Raw genomic sequence first — 14318 nt, 5'->3', positions numbered from 1 at the left:
AAGGTGCAGACGCAGCTGGGTCGGATCTCTACTCTCAAGGCCATCGCAGAAATTCTCCCGGAGTCTCCTGCAGAGATTTCTGTTGAAGAAGTGAATCAGTTCTGGCTTCAAACTGAGGAGACGCACAAGGCGTTTCTCAAGGAACACACCTACTTCGAGGTCTCATGGCCCTCTGCGCTCACTCATCACGAGCATTTCTCCGGGAACGCTCTTCAAGAGGAAACGCTGTGCCACACACAAGCGCAACGCGTCATCGGCGTACTCCGTCACTCACTGACAGCTTCGTCCGCTCAATCAATCTGTGATTCGTCGGGCACGCCCGCAACCTGAAGCGACGGCAAGGAGTGTACTCGGACACGAGGAGTCGTGTCACTCACGCTACGCTCGACATCTTCCAACTCAACTGCCACAATTCAAGTTCATGTCCTCCAGACTGTCTCATCCCGCGACCTGTTGACATCCTCATCGGAGCAGACGCTTACGGGCAAATCATCAAGCCCAATATTCTTAGGCATTCTTCACTCATGCCGATGGCGCAACTCTCCATTTTCGGATGGCTCGTTCTTGGACCAGTCAACAGAGAAGCAAGACGCACATCCACGCATCATGCTGCTACCCAATTCAACGAGGATGCTCTTAATGAGCTGTTGACGAGATTTTGGAATCAAGAGGAGGTGCCTACTTACGATGGCACTCAACTCACTCCCAACGAGCAGAGGTGCGAGAAGCACTTCAAGACTACACACTCTCGTGAGTCTTCAGAGAGGTACATCGTCAGGATTCTACTCAATTTACCAGTAGATCTTTTGGGTGACTCTTACAACGTCGCTCATCAATGTCTGAAGGGATTACGCAGACGATTCTCAAGGGATGTGAATTATCAACGTCTCTATCAACCATTCATAATTGATTACGAGACACTCAACCACAAGACGAAGGCATCATCCATCTCCAGTCATCGCTCACATTTCTACCAGCCACATCACGGTATTCTCAAGCCTGACAGTCAACGACACTGCGGGTAGTTATAATGGCTCCAGCGCATCCACATCAGGCTACTCTGTCAACGACCTCATGTACACTGGCGCAAGCTGCATCTGAACATCTCAGATGTTCTACCATGGATACGGAGACATCGTTACATTCTCGCTGCGGACATCACCAAAATGGACAGACCAACTCAGATTCACAAGGATGACTGGGAGTTACAGCGGATACTCTGGATGGACAATCATCTCAATGAGGTGCCATCTCATTCAACAACGGTCACGTACGGGACGAAGGTCGCACCATTCTCAGCCGGACGGACCTTGTTACACGTAGCAGAAGACGAAGGACATAGTTTCCCACTGGCTGTGCCATCCATCACTCATGACAGGTATGTCGATGACATATTTGGTGGTGCAGATACAATACAACAATTGCAGGAGGTCGCACATCAACTAAGGGGCCTCTGCATGGCGGGCGGCTTTCCGCTAGCAAAATGGCATGCAACTCATCTTGACATACTCAAGATTGTCACCGACAGCGAAGACCAAGGCATCCCAATCACCTTCGACGATTGCGCAACCAAGGTACTCGGACTCAAATGGCTCCCTCAAGAAGTTACCTTTGCATTCTCAACACGAAGCTCACGCTCGGAAGGCAGATTCACAAAACGCCTCGTCTTATCTGAAGTGGCTCAGATACTCGATCCACTTGGTTTTGCATCACCCGTCGTGATCAAAGCCAAAATTCTCTTGCAGGAGCTGTGGCTGCACAAGCTCCAATGGGATGACCCACGGACATCCCAGCTCTCAACCCGGTGGCTCATCTACAGAGAAGAACTCACAAGCTCGACCGAGCTCTCGATACCTAGATGGTTTAACACCTGGAGCAACTCTTCTGTGGAACTGCAAGACTTCTCTGACGGTTCTCAATTGACAATGACTGCAGTCGTATACATCTCCGTTCACGACTCAACTGGATCCACGTTTTCACTTGTGTGCTCCAAGACTAAGGTAGCACCCCTCAAGCGGCTCTCAATCCCGCGACTGGAACTCACGGCGGTTCTACTGCTCTCTCGACTCATGCAATACGTCGAAGCCACTTTGAACATGGACGTAACGGCAACCCATATGTGGACGGAATCTCTAGTGACACTTTCATGGATCACCTCCGTGAAAGGTTCATGGATCAGATCTCAGGCATCACGCTGGAAGGATGTTGTCAGGAACAGGGTGGCTCAAATTCAAGAACTCACTCCAGCTGCTCACTGGAGATACATACCTGGAACTTCCAACCCGGCTGAGTGCGCATCACGAGGCATCACGACCACTCAACTTCAAAGCCACGCACTCTGGTGGACGGGACCACCATGGATACTCAATTCAGACTTATGGCCGTCACAACCAGCACTCTCTGAAGAATTGAGTGCAACAGAAGCTCGCCCAGGCGTTTCGCTATTGACGGCTACGCCAAGGACGGAATATCAATGGGAACTCATCTACAGGTATTCAAGCCTCACTAAACTATTGAGGATTACAGCTCTCTGTTTCAGATTCGTCTCACGGTTGAGGAAAGTCCACGACTCATTGCCTGTCAGACACATCTCTCCAGAGACCTTGGAGAAAGCGAGGCTCTTCTGGATTCAGGCAACTCAAGCAACGCACTTCTCTCACGAGCTCAAGGCGCTACAAGCAGACTCACCGTTGGCAGTCAACAGATTAACTGCGTACATCGACGCTCAAAGAGTCATTCGCGTCGGCGGACGACTCGCTCACGCAGCTTTTTCACTCGATGCGACACATACTGAATTATTGCCTCGTCACTCTCAGCTATCATCATTGATCATCGCTCACGCCCATCAACGGACTCTACATGGAGGCACGCAGCGTACGCTGTCACACATCTGACAACAATACTGGATTCTCGGCGGGAGGGCTCCTGTCAAGTCTCACATTCTGCGGTGTGTCACGTGTGCTCGGCTGAGGGGGATCCGTGCTCATCAATTGATGGGCCAACTACCTCTCTCTCGGGTTACGCAGGCACGACCGTTCACTCATACAGGTGTGGACTACGCGGGGCCACTCGCCGTCAAAACATGGAAAGGAAGAGGTGCCAAAACAACCAAAGGCTGGATTTGCGTCTTCGTCTGCTTCTCAACCTCAGCAGTACACCTCGAGGCAGTTAGTGACTACTCATCCGAAGGGTTCATTGCCGCCTATCGACGCTTCTCATCCAGACGCGGCATCGCTCACACCTTACAATCAGACTGCGGCACCAATCTCATCGGCGCAGACACGGCTCTCGAACGGCTCCTTATCCAGAGCACTCAAGAACATCAGCGAGTTTCGCTCCTGCTCTCGCAAGATAACACCCGATGGGAATTCAATCCCCCTGCGACACCTCACAAGGGAGGAAAATGGGAGGCCGTCGTACATTCAATCAAATTCCATCTACGGCGCACCATTGGAGAAGCCGTGCTCACCCTTGAGGAGCTCACCACATTGCTCACTCAAATTGAGGCAATTCTCAACTCGCGACCTCTCGAACCATTGAGTGACGACTCAGAAGACATCTCAGCACTCACGCCAGGTCACTCCCTCGTCGGAAGTCCTCTCAACGCCAAACCAGAGCCATCACTCACTGACCTGGCAATCTCAAGACACTCATGATAGCAACTCATCCAGCAAAAGACACAACATTTTTGGACAATGGTTATCGCATTACCTTCAACGCCTACAAGCCCTCAACATGGCATCACAGGAACAACGAGATCAAGATCGGATCATTGGTGCTCATCACAGACGAGCGACTACCACCATGCAAATTAGCCCGGATATCAGCCCTACATCCTGGGAAGGACGGACTCGTGCGGGTGGTGACTTTGAAGACAGCCACTGCCACTCTCATCCGACCAGTGATCAAGCCCTCCGTCCGGCCAATCTCATCTTAAGATCAGGGATCATCAACAACGTTGCTGATGGCGAGCGGAATGTTCGAGATTAATTTGAATCTCGTGTATTTCATCCCCGGCGTGATGGCAGCATCAGCCGGGTCAGATCGTGCAGCGCCGCATGAGCGCTGCTCGCGCATGCCCGATCGCGACGCGAGGCGACCGCGCGACTTCACGTACGTTTCCGGGCTCTTTGTCTCACAGCGACCGTACGTAGTACACGCGTCTTGAAGTGCGGATAGTTATCAAGTGCTCTTTTGTGGACCTCCTCATTTTCTCATCGAAGAGTAGAATCAGTGCGGACACGCAGTGAACTCTCAGCAGTGCAAAGCATCCAGGACATTCAGATACAGCATCAACGGCAGCTCAAGCTCTCCACGCATCGCACGCCGGCGTAGCGTAGCCACGGCTCATGGGCATCGACATTCACGAGGCCGACTCTCGATCAATAATATCGAATCGTGCAAGTGCATTAAGACTTTTCATCCACCGGTATCTCATAGACTACCAAACTGTAAGCTATTACATTTATTAAACGCTGACACGGTATTTTACTCTATCTGAGTTACGATCACGTGATTTCTACCCTCGCACGCGTGCATTCGTTCCCTGAGCCTCTCACCGCAAAGCCCTCTCACCCTGCTTCCATCCGCAGCGGTCACCAGCGAACTCTCCTCGCGAGATTCGCGAACAGGCGGAGATGAACGAATGGCTCCAAGTAGATAATCATGATCCGGGATGGAGAATTTTGACACTCGAGGAAATCACAGACTCCGTCTTACATAACATTGAGCCAGTCAATGTTGTCCTTAATGAGCATGGCGAAGATGCAGAAGAAGACGCAGAAGACACCAGCAACGAGGAAACGAGCATGTCTAATAATGATGCATACAATGCGCTTAATGGATTATATAAGTGGTTAGCATCGAAGCCAGGTGCAGACAGAGCACTGCTAGCGGCGCCGCGGCGTTGGATAAAGTTCAATCTGTAGCAATCGATGAAATGTTAAATAGGTCAATATGATTGAATTTCTATAAAAATATTAACCTGAAATGTCTTTTGCATATTGTTTACCTTTTCCTTCTTCCATACATAATTATAATTACTTAAATATTGATAATAATTAATTAAAAAGAATAATTAATTCTGCGTAATGCGTGGATTTATTTTCAAACTGTAGAAGGACAAATTATAATTTCATGTTGAAATGTTTAACTTTAATTATTAATAATGAATTTATTTAGAATTTACACCTAACCATCTAACATTGAATACCACTGAACTCTTACATAAATTAAATAGCATTTTCTGTAAACAATTTTTTGCGTGGGGTGAAAAACAGTTTACATGAGTTTACGTTTCAGCCCTGAGCGCGATTCACGGGGTGCACGAATGTGCTTAACGGCCCTGGGCGACGATGCGGCGGTGGTGGGGAGCTAACCCTCTTGAATACGCGAAGATGTGGGACGGAAACAAGCGAAAATATGGGACGCGCGCAGATGTGGGAAGCGCAGATGTGGGACGTTTTACTGCATATCAACTTCATGGAGAATGTATAAGGAGACCGAACTAGGTCTGGATCACGTCACCGAACGTGGGCCGATATTTTTGCCATCCAGTAAATCAAAATTTTGCCACTTGTAGCACTGGCGTCGCCTTACGCGATTAAGAATTCGCCCATGAGTTTACTGATCTTGATCTCGTAAATACAGCGTATAACTGTTGTTATCTGGGGGTCAATTTTTGAAACTTACGAAAATTACAAAAGTGAGTGAATATTTATAATTTCAATCTGTGAATTCGCTCACTTTTGTAATCTCCACAAGTTTCAGAGATACACAATCCATCTCCTCATCTTATTTACAGATCGGACGTATATTATATTACCACGAAAGCTTCATGCATATGACAACCATGTGTCACGTACGAATGCGAATGGAGTTAGTTGATGACAGCGCTCCCAGTATTGCTTTTCAGAACGTCTGGCTGACACGAACATCGGCCCATTCTGATTACGGGCAGTTCGGTCTCCTTATACATTCTCCATGATCAACGTGTAACCATACGTAATATGTCCACAACTTATCCATGTTTTACTTGAACAAATGCTCAAAATATTTGCAATTTCCCGCTTTAGCTTATTAGCAAACATAGCTTAGATTATACTTTGATTATTCCACATATTTTACGTAATTCGACTTATATTTAGTTTCGTAATTTGGCTACTTGTATCCCGAACCAGAGAGAAACCTGAGAGCGGCCATGCCGGTGTTTTGCATAGACATCTATGGACGGACCCTTTGTACGAGGGGTAACTGATAATCGCGGTAAGGGGATCACTCGTCTGACTTCCACTTTTTCCGGTGAGATCCCCACTCCAAGTTGGAGGGGATGATCCGTTCGGCCACGCGCGCGCGCACGCTCGACACAAGCAACGCGCCGTATATACGTGTGCACACGTATTGGAAATGTGAACCGAATATTACCGAATCTCACCGGAAAGAGTCGAAGTCAGATGAGTGCCTCCCGCGCCCCGAATATCAGAACCCCTCTTGTCCAGAGTTGTAGCTAATGCTCCGTCTATAGATGTCTATGGTGTTTTGTTTGTTACCGTTTTCGCTCAACTGATTCCAGCGCTTTACGCCCATTTTCATTTTTGGAACTATTCCGCTACACCAATTTTCAAGTACTGCCGATAAAGTCTCCACTTGGTGCGTGTCCATGCTACGCCCATTTTTCAAGCGGGTAATGCAGTGCCCAATTTTGGTTGTATTCCGTGCTGCATGCATGAAATATCGGTAACAGGAGAGTGTTATTGATTTTTCGTAACGAGAGCGAGCGAGAAGGTATAAGAGCGAGCGAGACGGCAATAAGAGTGAGCAAGTTTTTAAAAGTACTGACCGTCTCTTCGTAACTCACTCTTTGAATATAAAATTCAAGCACATAAATATATTGTAGAAACAAATTTTACTTTGTGTTATATGTACACTCGACAGCAAAATTAAAGGATCACTAAAATATTGCCGAAAAATTATCGATTTTTGAAGTGCTATAACTTCGTGAAACAAAATCGTACGACAATGTTTCTGGGCTCATTTTAAAGGGCGAAGCCTCCACTTTCGCTTCCCTATGTTGATTTTCCTCAAAGATGCTTTTACACTAGGAAGCAAGGTGGAAATTTAAAAAAAGATTTAAACTTCGAAAATTTCGCGAACTAAAACGACTCTACGGAGTTGCAAAAATTTATTTCGCGGCTCACATTAGCATGAATTCGAAGACTGAAGTCTACTCTTTAAAATGAGATGTTGAACATTGATCTACGATTTTCTTCGCCATTTTATTGTATTTCGAACGATTTTCGAAAATGTCAAATGTGCCGCTGGCATTAGCATAACCCAAGGTACACCACGAGGAGATTGCACGGTCGGACTTGTACCTCGGATGTGCGTGTGCGTGTGCGTGTGCGTGTGCGTGTGTGTGTATGCTTGCATGTGTTTGTATTTGTATGTGCGTACACGCGCGCACGTATGTCAACAGAGATTAGGACCCCACGGTTCGTCACTCCCGCAGTATTTAGTGACTCCAAACCCTCTTTGTTGCTGTGTGTTGTTTTAGACACGCACACGCACACGCACACGCGCGCGCACACGCGCCCACGCGCACATGCGCACACACATCCGAGGTACAAGTCCGACCGTGCAATCTCCTCGTGGTGTACCTTGGGTTATGCTAATGCCAGCGGCACATTTGACATTTTCGAAAATCTTTCGAAATACAATTGTTTGCACTTTATTCGCTGGCTCTATTGCTCAGGAAGTAATTTATACGCTAAGAAAAAGATTACAAGGATGTTTACTTATGTCAAAATAGACAGGTAGAAATAAGAACGTAAACTGTTAATCCATGCTCTGAGACGACGGGCGACTGAATGCCTCTCGTCGGTGAAATGAGTACTTATCCGATCTGATCTCGACGTCGAACCATCAACTGGGAATCGCTGTCCTCGTTATCCTCAACACATTAATCCGGGTGGTGATCTGCTGGCTGTAAGGATTTAGTGATTCCGGGTGCGAGCAAGCGCACGATCCTTTGGAATAGGCGGGTATTCTAGAGTATGAGCAAACGCAGGAAGTCCTTGCGGACGAAGCGGTTTCCCTGGGTGCGATAGCGTGCACCAAGTCCTTGCGGACGAAGCGTTTCCTGGGTGCGTTAAAGTGCACCAAGTCCTTGCGGACGAAGCGTTTCCTGGGTGCGTTAGAGTGCACCAAGTCCTTGCGGACGAAGCGTTTCCTGGGTGCGTTAGAGTACACCAAGTCCTTGCGGACGAAGCGGTTTTCCTGGGTGCGTTAGCGGGCACCAAGTCCTTGCGGACGAAGCGGTTTCAAAAACTCCGAGCCTCCCTCGTCTCGGATAATGCAAAAGACTCGAGAAAGAGTTCTCACTCGCGTTATCGATCAAACAAACAAAAGCACGTTCACCAAACTACGGACCGTGAAGGACGAGCGGCGCGTAACGAAGCACTCGAACAAAGACGAGCTTCGTCCGAGGCTCGACCTCTTGTCGAAAAGCGCGGACCATGGAGAGAGCCCATGTCAGATTGCGCATCTGATTGGTGGTGAGAGCTGCTCATCGAGAGGTTTCGTGCGAATTGAGTTGGTACAGAGCGCGGACCATGAAGAAGGACCTTGCCTGATTGGCTGGAAATGCGGGCCGTAGAAGCGGTCCGCACGAGTCGAGTAGGTGTAGAGCGCGGAACATGAAGAAGGACCATCTTTTCGCAAATCCCAGATTGCATGGGTTTTAATCGTTTCTCCAAACATTCCGCCCGCCTTCGACAATTAGTTCGTCGAATACCCTCCTTCTCGTTCAACTGGCAGAAGACAGACTTTGGCTATTGGTCGTTTGTATGTGGAGGAGGCAGTCTGCAAAGAAACGACTCTGATTAGTCCGTCAACCCCCGGGTGCAATTTTGTGACTCTCGCAAGAGGCCATTTTCCGGGAAGATAGCGTTCGTCAATCATCAGCACTAAAGATCCTTCCTTAACTTCATGAGAAGGGTGTTGCCACTTAGATATGGCTTGGTATCGCTGTAGGCACTCTGTGGACCACCGGGTCCAGAATTGATCCAGTTTTTGTCTAAGAAGTTGCCAACGCGACGGCCGTGAAGTCGGCTCAGCGGCCAAATTCGGTTCCGGGATGATAGCGGGAGATTCGCCTATTAAGAAATGACCTGGAGTTATGGCTGAGTAGTCACTGATGTCCTCCGAAAGGGGACACAATGGTCTGGAATTTAGAACGGCTTCTATCTGCACAATGCCTGTCGTCATTTCCTCGTATGTAAGAACGGTTTCTCCTGAGACTCTCCGAAGATGGAACTTGGTAGATTTAACTGCGGCCTCCCATATTCCTCCGAAGTGAGGTGCCGACGGAGGGTTGAACTTCCATTCCGTTCCGTCATTGGCGAGCAGGGTAGCGAGTTCTCGCAATTCCTTGGAGGAGGAATCAAATACGCAGCTCAGCAGCAGCTCCTAAGAAGTTCGTTCCGCAGTCGCTTTGAAGGGTGTGGCATACACCTCTCCCGCCAGTAAACCTTTTGTAGGCGGCGATGAAGGCAGCCGTAGTGTAGTCTGTTACTACCTCGATGTGGATGGCGGTGGTTGCTAGACATATAAAAATTGCAAGATAACCCTTGTAGGTACGAGCCGCCCGCCCTCGCCAAGTTTTTAACGCAATGGGTCCGGCGTAATCTAGCCCGGAATTCTGGAAGGGTCGTGCCGGTGTCACTCGAGCTGACGGTGGTTGTCCCATCAATTGTTGCGCTCGAATCCCTCGATAACGTGCGCAGCGTACGCATTTCAGGATGCGTGATCGCACTGATGATCTTCCGCCCAAGATCCAGTATCTAGATCGTATCAGGTTTAAGGTAACTTGCGTACCTCCGTGCAAGGCTCTGAGGTGAGCATCGTCCACTATGAGTGTGGTGAGGGGGGACCTTCGAGGCAGGATGAGGGGGTGTTTGGTTTCTGCATCCATTACGGCGTTTTGTAGTCGTCCTCCAACTCGTAATAGTCCCTCTCCGTCCAAGAAGGGTGTAAGCCTCACTAAGGGGTTGGATTTTGGCAACGGCTCTCCTCTGGAAACGTGTCTTACCTCGTTAGAGAACCATTCTTGTTGTACGAGCCGTACCCAGGTGTTGCGACTTTGGTCTATTTCGGCTGGCGTCAAGGGATAATGTATTGGCGATGTTTCCGGCAACCTTCTTAGCCTTGCTACGAACCTGCGACAAGTTGCTGTAACCCGCAACAACTTCGTAAAAGAGGAATACCTATCAAGCAAGTTCCAGTAGGAGTGGGTCTGGGCGACCGTAGTCGAAATTTGCCCGGGTCGTTCTTCCAGTTCGACTTCGACTTCAGGCACACAGTCTGCAGAAGGCCAAAGTGATTTTAGTTCCTTTAGCCAACAGGGGCCCCGCCACCACAAATGATGGTTGATCAATTGGTCCGGCTGGAGGCCTCTGGAGGCGCAATCCGCTGGATTTTCCTTTCCCGATACGAAATGCCACGAGGCGCCAGGGAGAAGCTCTTGTATGGCACACACGTGGTTGTGGACGAAGTCCTTCCAACGTGATGGATGGGCGTTGATACAGGTCAGAGCTACTGCTGAGTCCGACCAACAGTACACAGATGTCTCGGGTAGTTCCAGAGCCTTTATCGTTAGTGTCATCAGGCGCGCCAGCAATAGTGCTGCAGCTAGTTCCAAGCGGGGTATTGTTAGCCGTTTAATTGGCGCGACCTTTGTTTTAGAGCATACTAACTGCACGGAATACTTGCCGTTTTCCACTGGGACTCTCACATAAACCGCAGCTGCCAATGCATGTTGGGAAGCGTCCGAAAAGCCGTGTGAGAGAGAAAGCAACTGTGAGAGGCGAATTTTCAGTTCGATATCGGTACTAGAGCGTACATGCTTAAGCCACCTGGGTATGGATATTTGATCAAGCTTTAAGAGTTGTTGTCGGAAGAACACCCAACGCTCATGTAGTTCGGAAGGAATGGGGTCATCCCATCCTATTTTCACTAACCAAAGCTCTTGTAAAATAATCTTAGCTTTTATCAGGACTGGTGATATTAATCCTAGCGGATCATATAATCTTGCGATTTCGGAGGCAATCTTCCTTTCGGTGAGAGTAGGAGTAGAAAAGTCTAAGACGGAAAAATGGAAGGTGTCTTGGTCAGGTTTCCAAGCGAGGCCTAGTATTTTGTGAAGGGTAGGCTCAATCTCAACTGTGAAAGGCGAATTTTCATCTGTAGGGGGCAGAACCTCCGGATAATTGCTGCTCCACTTCTGCAATGGGAATCCGCCCGCCCTGCAGATTTCACTTAATAGGGTATTATAGCATTGTTTGGAAAAAATTTTTTTGTTTAGTTCATACCCTATTTAGTTATTAAAATTTTTGTTATTTGCTTTAAAACATTCAATTTATATGATTTTTTAATTATTTAAAATACCATGGTTTAAAGTACTACGAAAACGCGCCAAAAGCAGTTAATATGGCGTCATAGTCGCATGACGTCACTTCGTTACTATCATACATCAAGGCAAGTAGGAGTTTGTATACAAAATCAGTACTACTTTATAATAATAATTTAAAATATGGAAAACGCACGACCCTATCGACGATGTTTTGTGCCACAGTGTAAGAATACACAAAAAATGACACCAAGTAAGGTATTTGTAAGTATACCACAGGATAAAACTAGACGGCAACTGTGGTTCAAACTTGCCCGTCGTGTAGATAAACCAACATCCTCAAATTATTATTGTTGCGAAGACCATTTCAATGTAAGTGTTGCATTAAACAATTTGGTAATTAGTCTTACTACGTATTGAAATAAAATAATTGTATTCTAACCTAAAATATGTAACAAAGAAAATAATTTTTGTTAGACAAATTATTATTTTTGTATTTACACGTATATTTATATTTAAAATATTTTTAATTTCTTCTGTTTTAGTTAAAAGAGGATATGGAAAATTTTATGATTTTTAAATTAATGGGCGCACCAATAAAAATGAAAAAAGACGCAGTACCTCATATTTTTGATTGCCAACCTGACCGTCGAACAGCTATAAGTACTCGTGACCGACCTGCACTTAAAAAATTGAATCGTAAGAGAATGGTATCGGAAATAATGTCTGATTGCGGAACTCATCCCAATGAAAACATTTCACCAAATGTTAAAAGTAAGAATGAGATAGCTTCAAAAAAAGTATGTACACAACAAGGAATTTCAACAAATGATTCGATAAGTTTTTCAGTTACGGAGAATAAGAAAATAATCAATGAAGTTGATTTTTTAAATACACCGTACAACTCAGAAACTATTAATGTTGAAGAAAGCAATAAATTTTCATTAATCGATATAGAAAAAATAAATGCAGAAAAAGGAGTAAATGTATCATTGTTTTCGAAGGACAAAATAGAAACTAATAAGACGTGTGCTTCAGATAAAGGAAAAAAGAACACAAAGATTTTTTTAGAAGTAAAAAACTCAATGCAATATAAAGTGCAGTACTATTGAAGAAAGTTGCCAAACGTTGTGTAATACTGTAGATGCAGCATGTTCGCCCATTAATGTGCCAACAGAAAGTGACAATAGCAGTGCAGCTATAACCGCAACTGATTCTTCAAAAACGATTACAACTGGTACTTCTGGTACTGAATATGAACCATGTAATGAAGATTATTTGGAGTATCGTGAAGAAGAAGATCTACAAGCAAAAAGAAATGCTTTACATTTAACAAATTATTTTATTAGCACGCACACAAAACAATACATCGGAATTCCAAATGACTGGTTGTGGATTGTTGATGAATTGCATAAAAAAACTAGTTTATCAATCACGGATAATATAAAATTGACTTTGATGAAAATCAAACTGAATGACACCTTAGCAAGATTAGGAAACCAATTTGGAATCAGCATAGCAGGAACATCAAAAATTTTTCAAAATAGTGTACCAAAATTATGTCACTTCTTAAAAACTCTTATTTATTGTCCTCCTAGAGAAACTGTAAAAATGGCATTATCTATACCGTTTCGTGCAAATTTCGCTCACGTTTATGGCATAATTGACTGTTTTGAAATTCAAATCGAAAAACCATCAAATGCTCTTCAGCAGGCTTTAACATGGTCGAAATATAAAAATGTAACACATTGAAATATTTAATATGTTGAACACCGGATGGATTTATAAATTTTATTTCTTCTGGTTATGGAGGTCGAGTAAGTGATGTTGAGTTGTTTGAACAATGCGGAATAATGGATGTTTTGCCAAAAAAATGTGGAATTATGGCAGATCGCGGTTTTAAACAGATTCAAACATCTTTAAATAAAATTCAGTGCGAACTTATAAGACCTCCTAGTGTAAAAAGTGGAAGTAAACCATCTGAAACAGAAGTAATATTAACGAAGCGTATAGCAAGTTTAAGGATTCACATAGAACGTGTAATAAGAAGACTACGAGAATTTTCACTTTTGGAACCACATTCTACTTTAAATCATAACATTATGCCATACATAGATAATGTTGTTTGCATAGCAGCAGCTTTAATAAACCTTCAAGCACCTATTATAAAAACATAATAATAATTTATAACTATTAATATAAAATGATACGCGGAATAAAGAATCTAGTTTTTCATACATCAAACTTTTTTATATGCATACTTTATCTTGAAATGGAATTCATTAATTTATAATAGATGTTTTTTTTCAGAAATTGATAGCTTGTTCTGTTATAGCTGTAGTATAATTTTTATCATAGTCTATCCAGACTGTTGTCACCTTTCTATTATTTTCAAAATCGGGATTAGCAACACAAAATAGGCCTCTTTTTGTGTTTGTAACTAGCATTTAAAGATTCATTTGTGCTTTGTACTTAGAAGTTACTTTTCCTTTCGACACAAATCGAGAAACGGCTTTGTCTGAATTTGGACACTTTATCTCTACAATGAAATCATTGCCCAGAGCATCCGGAGAAGCCCCTAAAATCGGGAAACTTGGCATTAAAAAAATGCCACAATTTTTTAGTTTCTGGCCTACTATTTTCTCAACTTCTTTAATTACTTCTTTTTCAAGATGTCTTCCTCTTTCCATTTCTTTTGTATCATATACTTTGGATGCTCCAATGATCCGCTGTACAAGACTTCCATCTTCGGTGTTACAATTTGCAGCTTCATGTAATATCGACGCAGTTATTCTACCGTAGCGAAGTTCAAACCATAAAAGGCTATTACTTTGTAGTCGAGTTGCATTTTCTGCTTCAATGTGCGCCTCTCTGCCTCTCTCTCTCTCGCTAGCGTGCGCGCGTTATATATTTA

At 45.0% G+C, this 14318-nt stretch overlaps 4 protein-coding genes across 4 annotated transcripts in view; 3 read left to right on the top strand and 1 right to left on the bottom strand.

Moving 5' to 3' along the window:
- The window catches only part of LOC105557410, a 4951-nt gene extending 3926 nt beyond the window's left edge, over positions 1 to 1025 (top strand). Inside the window, exons 2-3 of the mRNA XM_012004657.1 lie at positions 4 to 301; positions 433 to 1025. Coding sequence (XP_011860047.1) covers positions 4 to 301; positions 433 to 1025 — 891 coding nt within the window. The remainder of the gene's footprint in view (positions 1 to 3; positions 302 to 432) is intronic.
- Positions 1026 to 1166: 141 nt separating this feature from the next.
- Positions 1167 to 2894, top strand: LOC105557409. Its single transcript, XM_012004656.1, has one exon. It carries the CDS (start codon positions 1167 to 1169, stop codon positions 2892 to 2894), a length of 1728 nt encoding a protein of 575 aa, XP_011860046.1.
- Positions 2895 to 2993: 99 nt separating this feature from the next.
- LOC105557408 lies at positions 2994 to 3656 on the top strand. Its single transcript, XM_012004655.1, has one exon. It carries the CDS (start codon positions 2994 to 2996, stop codon positions 3654 to 3656), a length of 663 nt encoding a protein of 220 aa, XP_011860045.1.
- A 5119-nt stretch (positions 3657 to 8775) lies between these two features.
- LOC105557407 lies at positions 8776 to 12030 on the bottom strand. The gene is made up of 3 exons (XM_012004654.1): positions 12026 to 12030; positions 9509 to 11300; positions 8776 to 9465 (listed from the first exon to the last, which is right to left on the bottom strand). Exons 1-3 carry the CDS (start codon positions 12028 to 12030, stop codon positions 8776 to 8778), a joined length of 2487 nt encoding a protein of 828 aa, XP_011860044.1.
- Positions 12031 to 14318: the final 2288 nt, after the last annotated feature.

Source organism: Vollenhovia emeryi, unplaced genomic scaffold, assembly GCF_000949405.1.
Source record: "Vollenhovia emeryi isolate VEMERY1.0 unplaced genomic scaffold, V.emery_V1.0 DF939496.1, whole genome shotgun sequence".
In the NCBI taxonomy this organism is placed as follows: Eukaryota; Metazoa; Arthropoda; class Insecta; order Hymenoptera; family Formicidae; genus Vollenhovia; species Vollenhovia emeryi.
The sequence above is the reverse complement of the archived record's forward strand: the minus strand, read 5'-3'. Positions and strand labels throughout refer to the sequence as shown.